The sequence below is a fragment of the Lithobates pipiens genome, unplaced genomic scaffold (genome assembly GCF_037356315.1).
Source record: "Lithobates pipiens isolate NorthernLeopardFrog02 unplaced genomic scaffold, aLitPip1_a1.2 Scaffold_16, whole genome shotgun sequence".
Classification (NCBI taxonomy): Eukaryota; Metazoa; Chordata; class Amphibia; order Anura; family Ranidae; genus Lithobates; species Lithobates pipiens.
The window spans coordinates 220,725,614-220,748,524 of NW_027507748.1; the positions used below are offsets into that span (position 1 = coordinate 220,725,614).

General features: G+C 44.0%; 1 protein-coding gene across 2 annotated transcripts in view; it reads left to right on the forward strand.

The window, feature by feature from the left end:
- The window catches only part of SLC30A2 (solute carrier family 30 member 2), a 44,260-nt gene extending 31,115 nt beyond the window's left edge, over positions 1–13,145 (forward strand). Inside the window, exon 8 of one of the 2 annotated variants that reach the window (XM_077481075.1) lies at positions 12,658–13,145. In XM_077481075.1, coding sequence (XP_077337201.1) covers positions 12,658–12,803 — 146 coding nt within the window. In that variant the 3' untranslated portion in view covers positions 12,804–13,145. Of the gene's footprint in view, positions 1–10,232; positions 10,625–12,657 lie in introns of those variants that run through there. The other variant, XM_077481074.1, reaches the window with a different exon arrangement.
- Positions 13,146–22,911: the final 9,766 nt, after the last annotated feature.

The window sequence follows — 22,911 nt, forward strand, 5'->3', positions numbered from 1 at the left end:
CCCTTTAAGTTTGCTTAGCTAAAAAAAAGGTTTCATTTGGGTATAGTTTTGCATGACCACAATCTTAATTGAACGTGTGACAGCTCTGAAAGCTGAAAATTGGCCTGATCAATATACTATGCTCTTAAAGAGGAAGTAAACCCTGATGAGTTTACTTCCTCTTTCATTCCCTGCAAAGGCAAAGCATAATGGACTACTATGCATCACATAGTAGTCCATTATGTGTCACTTACCTGACACAGGAGCCAGCAAAGTCGCCGCTGTAGCCTGCCATATCCATCTTCTTGGTGGGGTCTCGCAGCTCCGCCGCTGTCATTCGGCGAAGCCGCGATGACGTCACTCCCGCGCATGCGCACGGGAGACAGCACGCGCGGCAGCTCCGTCGTTGAGAATGCCGCGCTCAGTGCGCCTGCTAGACAGCGGTGCCTGTTTTCGGGCAAATATCTGCTAAACCATATAGGTTTAGGAGATATTTCTTGGACCTACAGGTAAGTCTTAATCTAGGCTTACCTGTAGGTCATAGTGGTTTGTAAGGGTTTACAACCACTTTAAGCCCTATTATGAGCTAACATGCAGCATTCTTGAGTGTCGCCGGCCTTCCCATTTGTCTTTTGCTAAACTGCTCAACTACTTCATTCAGAATTTTACAACATAGAAGCTAATAATTCTGTAGTAGAAGATGAGAACTAGGAGGTCTGTTTGAAATCACGCAGGGAGTATGTAGAGGACACAGGGCACCGCCGAATTTCTAACCATATTATTTATCAAATGGGTTTAGCAACAGTCATCCGATGGTATAATAAATGGAACAAAAGGCAGCAAATGGAGGTTACCCATCACTTTAACAATATGCTAATGTTCATGTTCTTGTCCAAGCTTCGTCAACTTTACCACATACTGGAAACCCTGTGCATTTAGAGGGGAGGGGTCACTACCACCCACCCCTAGTTTTAGACTGATTCTGTATGGTATCATATAGTCCTCTGCCCATGGTCTATGCAGTGACTCCACAACCTTACAGAAACTAGACCTGTTTTAGGAGGAGGATGAGGATGGGACGGGGCCTGAACATGGCGCAGACAGGGGGAGTGTCAGAAGGTGATCCAAGGAAGATCATGGGAGAGCTGTGGTGTGGGACTGCATTGCCCCCCACTTAGGATAGTCCTGGCTCTCGCTGATCACTGCTGACCCCCCCCTCCCCCCCCCCATAACTGAAGCCGGCTTGCGGCAAAAAAAATAAAAACCTGCACCTCTGCGCTGTAGCCATGGGAAAGTGTGCTGAGCGGCTGAAAAGTAAAGCAACAGTCCCTGCTTGCATGGAATTGTACTGACCGACTGGGAGAGAGGGTGCCGTGCTGGGGAATCGGACGATGGAGTGAGTCACTGGATGGTCAGCCTGGAACTTCCTGTCACTGGAGTGGAGTGGGGAGACGCCAAGGCTGGGGCCGGTTGACCTCACGGAGGAGGAACAGTCAGGGGCACTGAAAGTTAAGGGCTGTGCAAACGGACTGCAAGGTAACAGAGCTGGCTTGCACGTTTATTGAATGAGGAAGAGAAGGAACAGTGAGAAATGTGCCGTGATAGACATGGAGCCTGAGTAGAGGGTGAGAAACCCAGAGGACAAGGCAAACGGCCTGAAGTACACACAGCCTTGCACCCCTGGAGTGCTTTTACTGGTGTACTGCTCTTTGCAGTACTCCTTGTCTCCCACCCCCCCATCTTTTCTTTTAACCTCTCTACCCCTCTCATTGAAGATTTTGGAGGGGGGAGGAGGAGAGGAGGGGCAGAGACTTTTTTAGGTGCGTGGTTTCTGGAGAAACTAAGGAAGCAAAGGGAGGAGAAGGCGTGAGTGACAACTTACACCTAAAGTTACACATTTAATGCTTTATGAACTGCCCATGAAATGGCTTATGAGTCGCATATGAAAAGAGCATAGATATTCAGCAGGAAACTGCAACTACCAAAAAATAAAGCTGCGCTAGAACTTATAAAGTGCCAAAATGATCTTGTGACATATTAAATTCTAATATCAAATACTGAACAGTGTATATGACCATAAAAATGTGCAAAAAGTACTCAAAATTAAAACACATAAAAAGTCCAAAGAGGGAGAGAAACGCAAAAGAAATAAATTCAGTCCATTAGAGTGACTCTTTAAAACACCCTTCAGATGTATAGCAGGTGCGCCCAGAGAGAGAGAGGTTCATCCACCGACAAAATTCAGTAAGGCTTGCCAGCTGACAAGATCTCTTTAGGGAGATCATACAAGCTTGAAAACAAAACGATCGCTCCTGGTCTCTCCAATGGGTTCTGCTGGCGTCTCCAACTCCTATATCTCTTTCTTAGAGTGTCTCACATTCCACCATAATTGTTTGGTAAGAAAAAAGAGAAAGGCTCCCATAGCATAATTCCGTATAAAATTTTAATCCGAACGTAATAAAAAAGTAACAAACTCACAGATTACAAGCGTGTGTATAATCACGAGCCGGCCGGCTCTCTCCTATTTACACTGCCCGCCCTTCCTGGTCAACGGGGAATGGCGGTGACGTCAGCACGCCGCTCACCCTACGTCGCTTCGTCAAAAATGACTTCTTCCTGGGGTACGGGCGGCGCGCTGATCCACCGCCATAAATACTCACTGGCAAAGAACGTAACCGCCCACTTCTGAGCTCCTGGCTACAGCTCCTAATTCACCATTTTGAAATAGGGCAAAATTGATCGTTCGCCCTTATCCTAACTCTTGAATGGTAAATCCACTCTAGGGAACGGAAAAGGACCATTTCCCAGATGGGTCTACATTAACCAACTCCACTATGTTCCTTTAATTATCCCATCGGGAGCATATGATCGGATAGAGGCATCCCTCCATGTCTAATCGCACAATTCCATTATATGCAAACAGGAAACTGCAACTGCTTGGCAGCTGAAACAATATATGAATGCATGAATTATGTCTGAAACTGCTTATAAATTGGCTATAAAACTGCTCATAAATTACCCATGAAACTGTCTATGATTTGTAAGGGATGAGGTATTTTTTTGGAATGGTACTACAGTATATACTTCTTATTGAATTGTGTTAATAGTGGCTTTACATCCGTTCGCAGAAACAGCTGAACTGCGTATAAGCAGTTTATAAACCTCACAGTAAACCACATAAACAGCGTATGAACCATCTATAAAACTGCGTATGAACTGCATTTTGTATGAAAGGCCTACGAACTGCCTAAGAAGGGTTTAAGGAAAGGTATTCCCTGAATAAACATTATATACCCCTTATTGAACTGTGCTACAAGTAACTACTTAGTCGAATTTTTTTTTTTTAAAAGGCCGGTGGTAAAGAAGGTCTCCATTAACCACTATATGCACAGTTTTGAAATTCTTTAATATTCCACACCATATATTATACAGCTTTTTAGGAAGATGTGGAAGGTACATTAAGTTGAAAATCAACCTGGGGAAATGAAAAATTACAAGGAAAAAAACATGAGGTAGAACTAATAAAAGGCAATGAAACAAAAACTCCCAAAGAAATTGCAAACATAAGTACGATTAAGAAATATCTGACAAAGGACGGGGTCCAGGACCAGATAAACGGCAACAAGGGAATAAAAATAAGAGACCCTGGGGAAAAAAAGGTGACATCTCAGACCAATCCAGAGTAGATGTCGGCACAGAAAACAAAACAAGTAAAATGGCGGAACAAGGAGCAGGTGCCCAAATGCCAACAAGACTGGAAATGACAGACCTGTTCATAAGACTAGAGAACTCTATTAAAACAGAAATCTCTACATTACGGGTTGATCTAGGTCAGTTATTGACATGGGTAGAGGAGACGCAAGAAAAAAACAGATAAGCAAGCGCAGGAAGTAATGAAACTTAAAGAACAAGTTAAGGATATGCAATTAGAGCAGAGGAGAATATTCTATAAACTAGAGGACCAGGAGAACCAAGACCGAAGAAATAATTTGAGGATCTGTGCCTTACCAGATGAAAGAGAAGACCTAAGAAAAAGAGAAATATTTAACCCTCTCAAGGATAATATAGTAGAGGATGGACTCAAGATAGAAAGGGTTCACAGGATCAGAAAACCTCAAAGTATTTCAACAGATCTACCCCGAAACTTTATAGTGAGATTTCAAATGTATGAAGAAAAAGCAAAAATATGGGGGAACATGAGAGAACGACCACCGCTAAAATATGGAGTAGACCACCTAGTATTTACAGCTATGGTCATGTGCATGCCGCAGAGCATGACCCTGCAGGCAGCTCCATGAGTAGGATCGCGGGTCCCGCAGACTCAATGTCCAAGGGGATACCCGCGATCGCCTCACAGAGCTGAAGAACGGGGAGCTGCTAATGTAAACAAGCATCTCCCCGTTCTGCTTAGTGACACTGTCACGTGTAATAGCTCCCTGTGATCGAGTGCTATGATCAGTGATGTGTCACGCACAGCCCCTCCCCCTAATGGTTAGAATCACTCCCCAGGACACACTTAACCCCTTCCTAACCAGCTAGTGGTTAACCCCTTCACTGCCAGTGTAATTTTTACAGTAATCAGTGCAGTTTTATAGCAGTGATCGCTGTAAAAATTACAATGGCCCCAAAAATGTGTCAAAATTGTCAGTGTCCACCATAATGTTGCAGTCCCGATAAAAATCGCAGATCGCCGCTATTGCTAGTAAAAAAAAGTAATAAAAATGCCATAAAACGAACCCCTATTTTGTAGACGCTATAAACAAACAATTTTTATATATTATACATTTTTTTTTGGGGGGGGGGGGGTATTTTTATATTATAGTAAAATGTGCAAAAAATAAAAACCGCAGAGTTGATCAAATACCACCAAAAGAAAGCTCTACTTGTGGGGGGGGAAAAAAAGGACGTCCATTTTGTCTGGGAGCCATGTTGCATGACCGCACAGTTGTCAGTTAACCACTTTCAGACCGGACCATTTTGCTGGTAAATGACCAGAGGTCTTTTTACAATTTGGCACTGCGCTGCTTTAACTGGTAATTGCGCGGTCATGCAATGTTGTACCCAAACAAAATTTGCGTCCTTTTCTTCCCACAAATAGAGCTTTCTTTTGATGGTATTTGATTGCCTCTGCGATTTTTATTTTTTGCGATATAAATGGAAAAAGACCGCAAATTTTGAAAAAAAATATTTTCTACTTTTTTGTTATTAGAAAAATCCAATAAATTCAATTTTAGTCATACATTTAGGCCAAAATGTATTCAGCCACATGTCTTTGGTAAAAAAAGTCAATAACTGTATATTTATTGGTTTGCGCAAAAGTTGTCACATCTAGAAACTAAGGTACGTTTTCTGGAATTTACGCAGCTTTTAGTTTACGACTGCCTATCTCAGTTCTTGAGGTGCTAAAATGGCAGGGCAGTACAAAACCCCCCCCAAATGACCCCATTTTGGAAAGTAGACCCCCTAAGGAAATTGATAAGTGGCATGTTGAGCCCATCGAATATTTTATTTTTTTGCCTCAAGCGATTGAATAATGACAAAAAAATAATTTTTTTTTTTTTTTTACACAAAATTGTCACTAAATGATATATTGCTCACACATGCTATGGGCATATGTGAAATGACACCCCAAAATAAATTCTGCTGCTTCTCCTGAGTACGGGGATACCACACGTGTGGGATTTTTTGGGAGCCTAGCCGCGTACGGGGCCCCGAAAGCCAAGAACCGCCTTCAGGTTTTCTAAGGGCGTAAATATTTGACTTCACTCCTCACTACCTATTACAGTTTTGAAGGCCATAAAATGCCAAGATGGCACAAAACCCCCACAAATGACCCCATTTTAGAAAGTAGACACCTCAAGCTATTTGCTGAGAGGCATTTTGAGTCCATGGAATATTTTATATTTTGCCACAAGTTGCGGGAAAATTACAAACTTTTTTTTTTTTTTTTTTTTTTTTTTTCACAAAGTTGTCACTAAATGATACATTGCTCACGCATGCCATGGGCATATGTAAAATGACACCCCAAAATAAATTCTGCTGCTTCTCCTGAGTACGGGGATACCACATATGTGGGACTTTTTGGGAGCCTAGCCGCGTACGGGGCCCCGAAAACCAAGCACCGCCTTCAGGCTTTCTAAGGGCGTTACAGTTTTGAAGGCCATAAAATGCCAAGATGGCACAAACCCCCCCCAAATGACCCCATTTTGGAAAGTAGACACCCCTAAATTTAGGGGTACACTAGTGAGACTAGGTAATAAATGGTGGGTGCCCTGAAACTATAAAAAAAATAACTAACCAACCAGCGTCACCTGTAACAGTTATATGGTGATCACTGGTGAAAGGGTTAACTAGGGGGCAATCAGGGGGCTTTATGCGGTAGTATATGGGGGTCCCTGGCGCTATAAAAAGTTGCGGCGAACCTAAATACCTACCTGCCTAACTAGCGTCACCTGTGACACTAATACAGCGATCAGAAAAATGATCGCTTATTAGGCTGGGTTCACACTGGAGCGATGCGGGAACGCCATGAATCCGCGGCGGGTTCCCGCATCGCATGCCTCCCGGCGGCAGTTCACACTGCCCTATGCGAACTGCTGGGAGTGTCAGTGAAATAATGACACCCCCAGATCAGTTCGCATATCGCAGTGCGATCTGCAAACTCGGATCGCATGGTGTGAACACCCATGCGATCCGATTCTGCTGCGGACCAAAAAAAGGGTCCCGTGCGAGTTTGCGGCGGGTGCGACACGAATTCAGCCATACTATCTGTATGGCTGAACTCGAATCGCACAGAGATCGGATGTGATTTGCACTGCAGTGCGGTGCGAATCACATCCGTTCTCAAACCGCTGCAATGTGAACCCAGCCTTAGTGACACTGGCGACGGGGGGTGATCACGGGGTTAAACCTTTATTGGGGGGGTTAGGGGGGTACATTAGAACTAAAGGGGGCTAACCCTAACTGCCCTAACAGTTATTACAGTCACAAATGACACCAATGCAAAAAAAAAAAAAAGCAATTGGTGTCACTGTGACTGGGGGGGCAGGGGTAATTGGGGGGGTGATCGGGGGGTAAAGGGGGGGTGTGAGTGTGCCTGCCATGTTCTACTGTATGTGTGGTGTGTTGGTGCAACTCACCGAACCTCTCTCCTCGGTGCCGGAACGAAAAATACCGACACGGAGGAGAGAATACATCACTTCCTCTCCTGTGTTTACATTACAGGAGAGGAAGTGTCACAGAGGATTTCCATTCGTCGAGAGCGATCGCGAGGGGGTGGCCATGAATGAATGGCCGCCCCCTCATCCCGGATCGCTCTCGAAGGAATGGCGACCGCCGCAGGCACCGGGGGGGGGCCCGATCGGGCCCCCCACCCGCGGGCAGGCAGGGACTTATATATACGCCCATATGCCTGCCCGTGCCATTCTGCCGACGTATATCGTCGTGCGGCGGTCGGCAAGTGGTTAAAGCGACACAGTGCCGAATCGCAAAATGTGCTTTGGTCTTTGGCCAGCAAAATGGTCCGGGGCTTAAGTGGTTAACTGACAATTGCGACGTTGCACCCAAACAAAATTAACTTTTTTTTTTCTTAGAAATAGAGATTTCTTTTTGGTGGTGTTTAATCGCCTCTGCGGTTTTTATTTTTTGCACTATAAACAAAAAAACTGACAATTTTGAAAAAAATCATGACTGCGACATTATGAGCAGACACATTGTACAATTTTGACACGTTTTTGGGACCATTGGCCTTCATACAGCGATCAATGCTATAAAAATGCACTGATTACTGTAAAAATGTCACTGGCAGTGAAAGGGTTAACACTAGGGGGCGATCTAGGGGTTAACTGTTTCCTGAGAGGTGAGCCTAACTGAAGGGGTAGGGGACTAACTAGAGGAAGTGTCGGATCATGGTTCCTAGTTAATAGGAGCACACAATCTGTCAGAACTGGGAAGTGTTCTGTCTCCTGCTCACGATCGCTCGTGGCCGGCGGTCATCGTGACCGTTGGCCACGAGCATCAGCACCCCCCTCCTGTGTAGCAGGCACGTGTGCCTGTTGTCCCGACCCCGCAAGCCGATGTATGTATAGCTATGACGGCTCGCAGGAGAGCCAACCTGCCGCAGTATAACTGTGGTGGCTGGTCGGGAAGCGGTTAAAGGAGGTTAAACCGTATAAAGCTGGGGTAGTGTTCCTTCAGGAAACTCATATTTCCCATGATGCCAATGTAAAGCTGTTTTTGAGAGATCACCCAATGTGTTTTTTATGGGCATTCTACAACAACAGGAACAAAGGGGGTGGCCAGAGGTGTGCGGTTCATATTGGAGGAAATGATGACAGACCCTGAAGGTCAATACTTCTTCCTGAAAAGAAAACTATATGAAATGGAATGTACCCTGGCAAACGTCTATGGCCCCAATAAGAACCCAAAAAATTATCTGAGGCAGGTCATGGGGAAGTTAATGGACTTTAAAACGAGAAGTGTGATTATGAAAGGCGATCTAAATTACTGTTTGGAGAAGAATTGATAGTACGTCGCGGGCACAGGGGACCAACAATGTACAGTTGAAAATGATAAAAAAGAACTTGTATCGGTGTCAATTGCTGGACATATGGAGAGTGCAGCATCCTAAGACACAGAATTATACATTCTTCTAATCCCCTGTGCATGCAACTTACTCAAGGATCAACTATATAATGTTTGAACATAGGTTACTAGAATAGGTGACTAAGACAAATATTGAAATAACATTGTCGGACAATTCCCCAGTGAGCATGGAAATTATACCAGGTGCTCAAAGACCATTCAATTCATGGAGATTAAATGAAGAACTAAAGGGCAGAATTCACGCAGTAAAGATGACACTTTTCCCCCCGTCTTTTTATATTTATTTTGCTGTCTCCCAATTCCAATTAAAGAAAAGATTCTTTAGTAAATTTCAATCAGAGATTTTTTGCTTTGTATGGGGGTAACAAAGGATATAGGTGTCCTTACAAAATTATTTTTCGCTTAAAATTGCAGGGAGGGCTAGGTCTGCCATATTTATGGGGATATTTCCAGGCTGCACAACTCGCTCAAATTTCAGTGTCTTACTCTAGGGGTCCGAAGCCTGAATAGCTCCTTTGAATACCATAGACTTTCTTCTTGAATGCAACTCTAAACTTGGGCAAGCCATCCTATTCCCTACTCTCTCCCACTCAGTGGCTCTTTGCTCCAAGCTCTAATCACAGCACACCCTGACTTCACAAATGAAGCCAATAGCCCATTTGTTCCATAACGCTGATTTCTCACCAGGGATGAACATTAACCACTTCAGCCCTGGAAGGATTTACCCCCTTCCTGACCAGAGCACTTTTTGCGATTCGCCACTGCGTCGCTTTAACTGACCATCGCACGGTTGTTCGACGTGGCTCCCAAACAAAAAATTGACGTCCCTTTTTTTTTTAATTTTATTTTTTTTCCACAAATTACGCTTTCTTTTTGGTGGTATTTGATCACCTCTGCGTTTTTTTTTTTTTTTTTTTTTTTTTTTTTTAAATCTTTTTGCGATGTAAACAAAGAGCAATAATTTTGAAAAAACATAATTTTTTACTTTTTGCTATAATATCCCCCACAAAAAAATAAAAATATAAAAAAATAAATTCCTCAGTTTAGGCCAATACGTACTGTTCTACATCTATTTTTGGTAAAAAAAAAAATCGCAATAAGCATTTGACTGGTTTGCGCAAAAGTTACAGCATCTACAAAATATGGGATAGTTTTATGGCATTTAAAAAAAAAAAAAAAAAAAAATTTTCTTTACTCGTAATGGCGGCGATCTGACTGCGACGTTATTGCGGACACATTGGACATTATTGGGACCACTGGCATTAATACAGCGATCGATGCTATAAAATTGCATTGATTACTGTAAAAATGTCACTGGCAGTGAAGGGGTTAACCACGAGGGGGAGGCAGGGGAGGGGTTAAGTGTGTCCTGCTGGAGTGATTCTAGCTGTCTGGGGGATGGGCTAGCAGTGACACTACACTGATCGCTGCTCCCGATGACAGGGAGCAGAGTATCGGTGTCCTGTCACTAGGCAGAAAGAGGAGATGCTATTTACATCGGCATTTCCTCGTTCTTCAGCTCAGCGACATGATCGTGGGCATCCCAGCAGCGATCGAGTCCACGGTTACTGCGGTCACGGAGCTTGCGGCAGGTGCGCGCACGCTGGGAAATTCAAACTAACGTACAGGTTACTCCTTTATTTATACAGCATTGATGGCGGACTCGGACAAGCCTACCTATGCTCGGGTCTGGGAGGATGAGATGGGCAGCTCTTGGACTGCTCTGGACTGGTTCTGCACATCCAAACGAGCATACAAAGGTATCTCAACATCTCCCTTATTGAGGCTAGTCTCAAAGTTTCGACTAGGTGGTACTATGTCCCCGCAAGACTGGCGGTAATCTTTCTGGGATCATCTCCGTTATGCTACAGAAGATGCGAGCTGGAGGGTACGATGATCCATACATGGTGGACCTGCCTTCGCATTAGATCTTTCTGGCGGAAAGTGTTCCATACCATCAGCTCAATCACAGAGGTAATGGTGACTCCTGACCCTAACATTGTACTACTAAATAGGTATATCCTGGCTCTAGCTAAATTCTCGCAAGCACTGGTCTATGTCTCTTTATTGGGAGACAAAATTACTATTGCCAAAGCCTGGAAACAACCCACAGTCTCCTTCAGGGGGTTCAAGAGGAAAAGTCTCTTGGATTATGGCAAAGGGAAAAAATAGTTGCGAAATATAATGACAAAGTACTAACGTGGATCAGAAAACCCCTAGGGGTATCGCTGGTGGGAGCTGAGGTGGTAATGACACACTGGAACTCAACAAAGATGGTTTCCAAGGAGGAAAATTCCAAAAATAATGGTCAAAAATGACTGAGTGCTGAGAACAAAAGTGAGATTGTAAACTCATTATGTGGTACAATGGGTCATATGTCCTAAACTTGGTAAAGGATAGGATAAGGAGATGCTAATGAGCGTGTGGGTAAAGTTAGGTTAGTGAGAGTAGAATGTAAAGATGAAGAGGTGAACTACATAGAAAATTAAGAATGTTGAGAAACCATATCAACCAAGGAAAATGGGTAGAATAGAAGGAAAGTGCAGCATAAAACGTGGGTGAAACATTTTTTTTCTTTTCTTCTAAGATTGGTACACTGCTTCGCAGTAGACCCCAACACAGCTGAGATTAACTACAAATGCCTTACAAGGTGGTATATAACCCCAAACAAAAGAAGTAAATATAAAAAAAAAAAAAAAATTACCATATTGTTGGCGGGGATGCAAATTAGTGGTAACGATGGCCCATATAGTGGGATTGCCCAAAAATAAACTACTGTAAAGAGATTTTACAGTTTAATAAAACAAATTACTAAGAGACATACTAGAAGAACCTTGGATGCGCTTGTTTCACGGCATAGAAAGTTCAATAAAACAATATAAAGAATTAGTGATTCCTTATCTGATCAATGCAGCCAAAAGTCAGATACCAAGACACTGGCAAGAAATAGAAAGCCCCACAATAAAGGATTGGTGCGGAAGGGTAGAAGAGAAATAGAACATGGAATATCTGAGATACTGTGGAAAGGAGGGCATGGAGGGAATGATTGATAAACAGATGGAAAGATTAGAAGTCAATTTAAGAAGACTGAGATATGTGGAGGCTCTAGGAGGATGAGAGAGGGTGAATTTGAAGAAACAGAGAAAAATCAGATAAGAGAATGATGAGGAGTTGAAGGAAGAGGATGAAGACGGAATGAGGGGAGCAGGTAGGATGCATTGTTGGGGGGATTTAAAATGTATACATTAAATGTAATCAAGTTGACATCTACGGAATTTGTTTTTGTATGTGGAGAAAATTAAATTAAAATTTTGAAATGAGACCTAAACGCAACACTGCTTGTGCATTCCTGTCCTATCTGTGATTTTAGATGAATGGTTCCTTTCAGATTATTCATCGTTTTACAAAGGCTTATTATATGTATTCCCAGATTTCTAGGTACCAACACCCCGTTTTATCAATAACAGCATACTGGGGTCAATTTAGACAAGCTAATAAATCTACCAGCATATCTTTGGAGTTTGGGAAGAAAACCGAGTACCCAGCAGAAACCCATGCAGGCACAGGGAGAACATTCAGCTTCATGTGGGCAATGCAGTGGTTGGGATCTGAACCAATGGCCCTAGTGCTGCTGGGTGGAATTTTTAACTACTGCTCCAATTATTATATATATATATATATATATATATATATATATAATAATATAATTTTATTTTTTTTACCATGTAAGCTGTATGTGAAGGCTTAGTTCCCTAAAAAATTCCTGTTTCTTGGTTGAAAATGCAGTGGACATTTCAGATGATTCATTGGGAAAGTGCTTCCCCTAGTGCTGTAACATTAAAAAAGGAGCAGAATGCAGAGACATTGTGCTGCAGGCTGGTGCCACTGCCCCTATTCATTTCTCTTGTTTCAGTTTTGTACAGTGCATTATGTTGGTGGATTTGGGAAAGTGTATAAAATTATATGGCGACATTGCTTGTCCAGTTGGCTCTCATTGGTTTAGGATGACTTTTCTCTCTATGCTTGATGGCTTATTGCTTTCCTCCTTTTTTTTTTTTTTTTCTTATATTCCAGATGAAGATGCAGACTCACAGATGGTACTGAAAGAGGCCAGTTCTCGTCTTCAGAGTAAATTCCACTTCCACACGACTACAATCCAGATAGAAAATTATTCAGAAGATATGAGAGATTGTGAAGAGTGTCAGGACCCCACAGACTAAAGATTACTTGGACCTTTAGGCTATGTACATGAAGTGGTATTCACTTGAATGTGGAGCTGCCTCCTTTTTGTGACCGCTCCTAAGCAAATGACTGCATGCAGTCTTATGTGGGTGCAGAACTTTGTTTATGGCTTCTGCAGTGGACAGAACTGTACTGGGAATATATTTCATCCGAGGTCTTTCTTGTACTGGTTTACTCCAGAAGATCAGTTGCAACAACCATCTGTAGTCAGAATGCTTGGTGCTTTACCTTTTCCACACTTTGCAGATTTTTGCACATAACTATGGCATTGGACTTGTGGTATTTACGACAAAAATAAAACCTTTTATTAATGTTCTCTACAGCTGAAAATCTCTAAAGTAAAATGAAACATTTGAATCAGAACGCCAGTTCAAATTAGAGCGACACAATGTCCAATTAAAAGATTAATTACAAAAATTGAGCATTTATTTATTCAGTCCAGAGCCATCTGCCACAGTACTTCTTTTCCTCTACTATAGGTCTTCAGTCTTTTGGTTTGAAAGACAGTCAGCATCATTCAACCTCTTTGCTCTGACTGGAAGTGTAGCACAGTGGTCTGCATGCCCCTTGTCGGCATATGAACTAATTGTTTACTCATGCCTCTTCTTCTTTTTCAACCCTAGGTTCTGTTGTATAGGGACTTAATGAGGTTGATTCCAAGTCAAATTCAGGCATTTACTCTGCTCATGTTTACAAAAAAAATGCATTGCCACAATAATTTGTGTCTTTTATATGTACCTAGAGTTCAGCTAGAAGTTGGAGGGGTTCCATAGACCTCCTAATTTGAACTGAGTCTCTAGTAGACTGTATTAGGAAAGGTATGCAGGGAAAAACAGGATGTGACCTATGGTGTGCCGTAGTCATGTGGTGAGTATGTCTAAAGGGGGCATACCCAAGTGTAAGTAAAAGAGAAGAAAGAAATGGGAAAGGGCCGGTGGGACACAAAAGAAACGTCAACAGGAAATGGAGGCTAAAGGGCGGGCTTAAATACATCCCGACTGCTCCTACAAATTCAGGCTGATCTGCGTCTCTAGTAGACTGTATTAGGAAGAGTATGAAGGGAAAACGGGAAGTGACCTGGTGTGTGCTGTAGTCACGTGGTCAGTGTGCCTAAATGGGACAAAAATAACGACCGTGTATGCAGCATAAATCAGCCAAATGCATTAAATTCCCATGACAGCTCCACTGTGGACCTGGGAGATATAGTGTGTGTGTGTGGCATTACGTGAACAGGGACACCTTGGCAAGAAACCGCTCCTGTACTTATTCGTCGGCAGAATGGCTCAACTGTACGTTACTTTGAATTTCCCGCAATGCGTGCGAGCTCCGTGACCATGCCCGCTGGTCCAGCGGACTCTATCGCCGCAGGGATACCTGCGATCGTGTCACAGAGCTCAAGAACGGGGAGATGCCAACGTAAACAGCATCTCCCCGTTCTGCCTAATGACAGCAAACTGATCGTCTGCTCCCTGTCATCGGGAGCAGCGATCAGTATGATGTCACACACAGCCACGCCCCTAGGATACACTTAACCCCTCGTGGTTAACCCCTTCATTGCCAGTGAAAATTTTACAGTAATCGATGCAATTTTATAGCCTCGATCGCTGTATTAATGCCAATGGTCCCAAAAATGTGTCAAAATTGTCCGATGTGTCTGCCATAATGTCGCAGTCACAATAAAAAATGCTGATCACTGCCATTACTATTAAAAAAATTTTTTTTTATAAAAATGCCATAAAACTGTCCCCTATTTTGTAGAAGCTATAACTTTTGCGCAAACCAATCAACAACCGCCTATTGCGATGTAGAAGAATAGGTATCGGCCTAAACTGAGGGAGGGTTTTTTTTATATATATTTTTGGGGGATATTTATTATAGCAAAAAGTAAAAAAATGTGTGTTTTTGTGTGTGTTTTTTTTTTTTTTTTTTTTTTTTTTTTAAATTTTCGCACGTCCGCGCAATTGTCAATTAAAGTGACGCAGTGCCGAATCTCAAAAAATGCTCTGGCCAGAAAGAGGGTAAATCCTTCAGTGGCTGAAGTGGTTAAAGAATGGCCAGAATAAGCTTGGGGAACCTACCTAGCTTTGACAGCAGGGAGCGGCAATGTTCCATGAACTGTGCCATGTAGAGGGGAGTACTAGGGAAAGGTAAAAGCAGACTATCCCTGGGTTTATCCGCAGTGATTACCATGAGCTGGTCTCCAACTCTAACGTCAGTACCGGCTCCTGTCTGCTGCGTCTTGCAAGCGGAAATGATCGGTGTACATAACTAACTGGTAGATCAAGAGTATGCGGAAACTCATCCATTACGAATTAACTTGCCTGGCCTGAGGAAACCATAGAAAGCCAGATACATGGCCACCTTGAGGGCCAAGCTAAGCTGGGTAGCAGCCCAAAAAGGAGCCCTGGAGAGTAAAACAGACATGCCCTGTAATGGGGAGTCTGCTAACCATGGTAGGGGGGCTACTCTCAGAATCTCCTTTAAAAATGGCCTAGATGGGATGTGCTGCAAAAATGGATGGCCTGTTAGGGCCCCGCAACAGCAACAATGCTGAACACCTACCAGATATGACTTTATCGTACTGTAGGATAGCTTGAGCTATGAGTGGCAGAAAGCAACAAAAGTAGATATAGAATGCTGTGACAGTCGCGCCTAGGATACCTAGACTAGAAAGCCTGGAAGGTATTCCAGGCTGTGTCATGAGCTGAGATCTCTGCAAACCCTAGAATATCCAAGGTCTCGTCTGGCCATGGCCCAGCTGCCAGTGAGTGCCAAAAAATGGCTGCATAGCCTTTAGTGGCTGCGGCATCAGTCAAAACCTTGAGGGGAAAAAACAGCTCTGCAAGGATGAACATGGCGGACTCATCCCACATATGCAAGTCAAATAGAGTCACAGAATATAACTTGACCCTAGAGTCTGAGTCAGGGCCAGATAAAACGGAAAGCTTATAGTTGAGCCAGTGGCCCCTGGTCTTTACATTCACGGAAACGTTGCTGCAAGAGTAAGACTTGACAGCCACATCGTGGGCAGCAATTAAGAGGGACGCCAAATTAACGTCTTTCTTGTCTGAAATATTTATTACATTTTTTCATATTTCCAGGAATGAAGTGAGCTGGGGAATGGAGGGAGCACTTGCGTTTTTACCTAAAGCTAAAGGCCCGAGGCTTGGTACCAAGGGGGTCCTGGAACCTGCTGATGTACCTGGAATGGTAGGATCCCTGGGGGCCAGACTTGGATGGCTCTCCAAAGCCTCAACCCTGACCCGCAACTCCTGACAGGAGATCGCCAGTAAGCTCAGGGTGGCGTGAATCTGTGAAAAGGACGAGGCGACAGTCCATGGGGTAACCTGCTCAGCATGAGAGCCTGAAGTACAGGGTAATAATAATCGTAATGGTTCCGATTTGTGAGCTGAAACTGGATACCAACTACTCCTGCATCACAGTTCTGCCATGAGTCTTGGGTGGGTCCAGGTTCTTTAAGGAGGGCATGCTACCCTGTTACAAACCCCTGGCCAATGAAGGAGGGATGGAGGCAAGGTTTTCGATATCCACTGCCTGTGACAAGACCTACGCAACTGAGAATAAACTGTCATAAGCAAGAGTTATAACCTAATGTACCACAACTTACTCTAAGGAAAGGAAAATCGCTTTACACTTTTTTTTTATTTTTTCTACAACCTCCCAACAGTGATCATGGTTAATGACAAAGAATACATTGTGCAGGACTGAAAACGTATCAGTCTCAAGATCGACCAAAGACGAGTTACCTGAGGCATATCGGGCAAATTAAAAATGTAAACTCAGGCCTATGAAACCTGAAGACGTGTCAGACAAGTGATATGAGTAGTGAGATGTCGTGATGTATGAAACTTAAGTCGTATGAGAAACAGATGAGTAGACTTGCCACCACACATGTCAATTCCAAACGATCATCTCAATCCGTTAGTACCTATAGACATGATAGGTAAACCTGCAGTGGAATGTTGTCGTAATGCCTACAGTCTGAGGCTATGATCAAGAACCGTGTATGCTATGACAATGAACCTGGTGTAAGGGGAAAATGAAGTATGCGTTCTAAGACTAAGAAAGTGTTCACCATATGAATTACAGAGGCCGCGTAACCTGAGGTGAAGCAGGCCAATTTAAAAATGTAAACTCAGACCTATGGAACCTGAAGGCATGTCAGGTCAAATGTGGTGAGTAGTGCAATGACAGCAACATATGAAAACAGTCTAACGTCTACTGTATTAGAAACGGGTGAGGAGACTTGCCACCGCACAAGCCCATTCGAAACTCACCTCAACCAATAAAAGTTATAGGTAATACTGCAGTGGTGAAGGCAAAACATGTACCAAGTATGGAAATGGCAATGAGACACCGGTAAGCTAAAGTACCGATCTCTGAATCAAAAGCAACCATAACTTACCTTCGACCTACATTTCCTCTCTTCTCCTTTAATGCCTTCACCTGGAGACCAAGGCCAACCCTGAAATACAACGTATGAGTAGTAGGGATGAACACCCCCCGATTCAGTTCACGGCAGAACATGCGAACAGACCAATAATTTGTGCGAAAACACAAACCCCGTTAAAGTCCATGGGACTCGAACGTGAACAATCAAAATTGCTAATTTTAAAGGCTAATATGCAAGTTATTGTCATAAAAAGTGTTTGGGGACCCGGGTCCTGTCCCAGGGGACATGAATCAATGCAAAAAAAAAGTTTTAAGAACGGCAGTTTTTTCAGGAGCAGTGATTTTAATAATGTTTAAAGTGAAACAATAAAAGTGAAATATTCCTTTAAATATTGCGCCTGGGGGGTGTCTATAGTATGCCTGTAACGTGGCAAATTTTTCCCGTGTTTAGAACAGTCCCTGCACAAAATTACATTTCTAAAAGAAAAAAAGTCATTTTAAAACGGCTTTAGACTGTAATGTAATGTTGCCCCCCTGCCTATTACTGGACCCTTTGGGTCTGGTATGGATATTAAGGGGAAGCCCACACCCAAATAAAAAAAAAAGGCGTGGGACCCCCTGGCCCTATATACTCTGAACAGCAGTATACAGGCGGTTTCCGGGTTTAAAAAAAGATAGGGACTGTAGGTTTGTTGTTAAGTTGAATCTGTAACTTGGAACAGGTACATTTTTTTTAAGTGTAGCTCCAGACCAAAAATCTTTTTTTAAGCTTTTTGGATAATATAGGGCAGGGTTATCACCCCTTTAACATTTTATTTTGCTGTCTGTGCCCCTATTCAGAAGATTTCACCTCACTTTCTGTCCCAATGACAATTGGATTTAGAAAATTTTGGTTTATTAGGGAAACAAAGATTGGTGATAAAGCATCAGTGGAGACACCTTTTTCCCATATTGAGTCTTACAGGAGAGAATTTCCCTTCCTAGGGGTAGATTTCCTCTTGCTTCCTGTTGTCTCCCTCCGTTTGTAAGTAGGAGTCGTTTGTAAGTTGGATGTTTGAAAATAGGGGACCATCTGTATGTGCTATACAGCCTGCCCTATACACTCGCCGTAAAATTGGGCCTTAGGTGTTGGTGGTACCAGAAAACTGTAAGCCCTCAGTTTCTCTTGGTTGGCGCTGGAACGGGCCCTGCTTTGAAATATTCCCATCAAGAATATAATATGCCTGCCTCCTGCCCTGATCTCTGGCTTCCCATGGACTGATCCCTGCCTCCAGTTCCTGTTACCTACATCTGATGCCGAACCGATTACGCCTTTGCCTGCTGTTTATGCCTGATCTGCCCATCTGTTGCCGAAGCCTGCTTGTGACCCGACTGCGCTCCTGTCTGCTGTCTCTGTCTGTCTGTTGTCTACCCGGCCTGTCCGATCCTGCTCCCTGTCGCCATCCTGATTCAAGCTTCGGTTTCCAGTGGTGCACCTCCGCCTGTCTTCTGCCAGTCTGCCAGACATCTACCGTCTCTTCAGCCTACTACCTGCTGTGTTCCAGCTTCCTGTTCGTGAATTCCCCGGCCTCTACTGGTACAGACTTCTGGACTGATCAAAGGCAACCTTACCCTGCCGTGCTCTTGAGCCTGCTGTCTCACTATCAGCGGCTCACAAACCAGAGCTGTACGAGGGTCTTCCTCCACACGTCAGGCTCACCCACCAGGTACGTGTCCGTACCAAGCAACCATGACTGAGTGTCGCGGGAGGAACCTTTCTCACATCTGAGGTCTGCCAGAGCATCGCCGGCCTGAAACAAGCAATTCAGACCCTGCAGGAGAAGTTTGGTCAACTTGAGGAACATGTACTGGTTCTGCCTTCCCCTACCACTCCTGCTGCTGCACCTGCCACAGTGATGTCTGCTTCCGAACCACATGTACCCTGTCCTGAAATGTTCTCCGGAGACCGGTCCAGGTTTAGAGCCTTTCGCAATGCCTGCCAGCTCTACTTTTCTCTCCAACCACAGACTTTTTCTGCCGAGACTACCAAGGTGGGGTTCATCTCTGCTCCAAGGTGAACCCCAAACTTGGGCTCATCGTCTGTTGAAGGTAAAGGACGCACAACTTAATACAATGCCCTCCTTCTTCCAGGCTAATGTCCCGATTTATACCAGGGCCCCCTTCGGACTGTTACTGCTGAGTCCTCTCTCCATGCACTCCAGCAAGGCCGCAGAGCAGTCGAGGACTATGTTACAGACTTCCGATGCTGGAGTGCAGACACGGGTTGGAAAACGCAGCATTGCGACATCAGTTCCGCCTAGGATCAGCGGAGGATCTAAAGGATGAACTAGCTCATGTAGGGGTACCAAGTTCTCTGGGGGATTTCATTTCATTTTCGATCCAGATTGACCGACACCTTCGGGAACGCAGGCGAGAGAGGTCAGCAGGGTCTTCTCGGCCTGTGGAGATGATGCCTAAGTTCTCTGTTCACACCCAGCCAACATCTGCTAATTTGCCCTCTTCTGAATCGGTAACAGGATCTTCTACACGACTTGGCCTGATCCGCCCTCCTCTCTCCCATGAAGGATGCTACCAGGCCAGCCTCTGGCTCTATTGTGGTGGGACCGGCCACTACGTACAGAATTGCCCAGCTAAGAAACATAAAGGTCTGACCACCTCTTCAGTTACCCAGGCGGTCCTCACTTCTGCTCAACTGGTACTGCCTATCACGTTGTTCCAGCTCCCAGGAAGAAGCGTGTCCACTCCGGGGCATGCAGTTGCTTCATTGATTTGGCATTTGCAGACCTTCAACATATTCCCCTTCAATCCAAGAAGCAGGGACTTACTGTATTCTTAGCCGGCGGCTCCTGTGTAAAGTCTGGACTGGTGACTAAGGAAACTCCATTGCTAACTGTGACTCTTGCCTATCACAAGCAACTTTTACGTTTAGACGCTATTTCCTCTTCCTTGTATCCTTTCATTTTTGGGCCTACCATGGCTCCAGGCCCATAACCCATTGATTGACTGGAGTTCTGGCAGCATCAATTACCAGTCCTTATACTGTCGGGAACATTGTCTGCCCTAACCTACTACGCCACCCACTGCCCTACTTTGTATGGACGTCACAGCTGAACTTTACCAAAGGGTGCCTAGGGCTTGTCATGAATTTTTGGAAGTTTTTAGTAAGCGGGGAGCAGACACCTTCCCCTCACACAGAGCCTATGACTGCCCCATCGAGCTCCTGTCCGGGGCTGCAATTCCATTCAGCTGAATCGTCCCGCTATCCAAAAAGGAACTGGGTGCTCTGAAGGATTACAGTGACGAGTCTTCAAAAAGGGTTCATCCGCCCTTCTACTTCACAGAAATAAATATAGAACGGCAATACTATGCAAATTCGTTGTGCCACATCCTGTAAAGAGACTTTGGTGGTGGACTTTGGAGGCATGTACCACAATAGAATAGAATAAGAACAATTTTATTTATTCATTAAATTAATATAAAATCATCTCAAACAGTAATTTATGAGCAACATAACACTCAGCAGAACCCCTGTTTTATTGGGGTGGGGGGATTTCCTGGACCCCCCCTGCCTTTTGGCAGTAATAATATCTACCCCAGAACCTCATTGAATATTATTTATGTGTGGGAGACTTGGACACTGGGAAGCCACTCAATCCACTTGATCTGCCTTGCTGTTGCTTCTTACCTTGATATGTAAGTACTAAGTCAAAAAAGCATATAATGTCTGCAAACTATTTTCCTGTCCTAATGTCCTGTCATTTGTACTCTCCACTAGAATTACGCTCTATGCTTTATTTCCACCCCTGATGGAGACCACAAGAGCTCTGAAACGCGTAGGGTGATGAGCTCTATAGCTAATTGTATCTTGTATAGGTGATAAGCTTATTAGCTAAATTGTATCGTGTATACTGTTATGTTGCTCATAAATTACTGTTTGACATGATTTTATATTAATTTAATGAATAAATAAAATTTGTTTTTATTTAATATAAGATAATGGATAAGAAAGACCATTCGCTACGGCCGTGTGTAGATTACCGCAAATTAAATAAGATCACGGTGAAAAATCGCTACCCTCTTCCCTTCTTCTAAAGACTCCGCTTAGGTCTAATTTTGTGAAGATAGAAGCTAAGAGGAGCCTACAATCTCATCCATATACGAAAAGGAGATGAGTGGAAGACCGCCTTTCGTAACCATTTTGGCCATTACGAATACCACGTCATGCCCTTTGGTCTGTGCAACGCGCCAGCCACTTTTCAGCAATTCATTGATGACGTTTTTGAGGACTATTTAGACATTTTTGTTATCGTTTACTTAGCCGACATATGTTTTCCACTCTATGCCAAATGGGAGAAGTGTGAGTTTATAGCAGCGAAGTATCCAGTACTTGGGGTTAATCATTTCCCCCAGTGGAATTGAAATGGATCCTCAGAAGTTCTCAGCAATTCTATCCTGGCCAGCTCTCTCTGATAAGAAGGGAATCCAGCGGTTTGTGGGGTTTGCTAATTTTTACCGCAGATTCATCAAGAACTTCTCGGCCATCATTACACCCATTACACAACTTACCAAGCGGCATGTTTGTTTCTGCTGGTCTCCTGAAGCCCAAGCTGCCTTTGAAACTCTTAAGAGACTGTTTGTTTTCTTCTGCTCCTCTATTATGCCATCCTGCCACCCCAGCACTACCTTACATCCTGGAGGTTAACGCTTCCGAAAGTGCAGTCGGTGGGGTCCTGTCCCAACGCCAGGGTCTCAAGAACTTGATTCACCTGGTAGCCTCTTTCTCTCGGAAGCTTGCCCCCCGCTGAGAGAAACTATGATGTCGGTGATCGTGAACTCCTTGCCATAAAAGCCACCCTTGAGGAATGGAGATATTTGCTAGAGGGAGCAGCTCATCCAATATTGATTTACACAGATCATAAGAATCTCGAGTACTTTTAAACGGCTGAAACCTCGCCAGGCCCGATGGGCACTTTTCTTCTCGAGGTTCCTATTCCACATCACTTACAGACCTGGCTCTAAGAATGTCAAGTCTGACGCGCTGTCACCAAAAGACTTACTAGTGTCAGACACCATCCTACCAGCAGGGAACTTCCTGTTACTACAGACTGATCTCATGTCACAACTGAAGCGCGCATCTACAGCCTTGGTCCGTGATCTCTATGGACTTTATAGTAGAGTTAAAGCCTTCTGAAGATTGTAAGGCCATCTTTGTCATCGTTGATCGTCTGTCCAAGATGGCCCACTTTTTACCCTTGAAGGGCACATCTACTGCTGCAGAGACTGCCCGAATGTTCATCAGGGAAGTTGTTCGATCCATGGGGTACCTGTTGATATTGTTTCAGACCGAGGGGTCCAATTTACGTCCAGGTTCTGGAAATCATTCTGTGAGACCCTGAAGATCAAACTCTCAATGTCATCCGCATACCACCCACAGTCCAGCGGACAAACTGAACAGACTAATCACGTTAGAACAATATCTCAGTTGCTTCACGTTATTTTTCCAGGATGACTGGGTATCCCTCCTAAAATTAGCTGAGTTTGCTTATAACAACTCATACCCTTCAGCTACCAAACAGTCTCCGTTCTTCGCAAACTATGACTTTCATCCCACCTTCTTGCCCGGCATTGTTCCTGAGTCCTCAGTGCCAGCTGTTCAGAATACATTGGACTTTT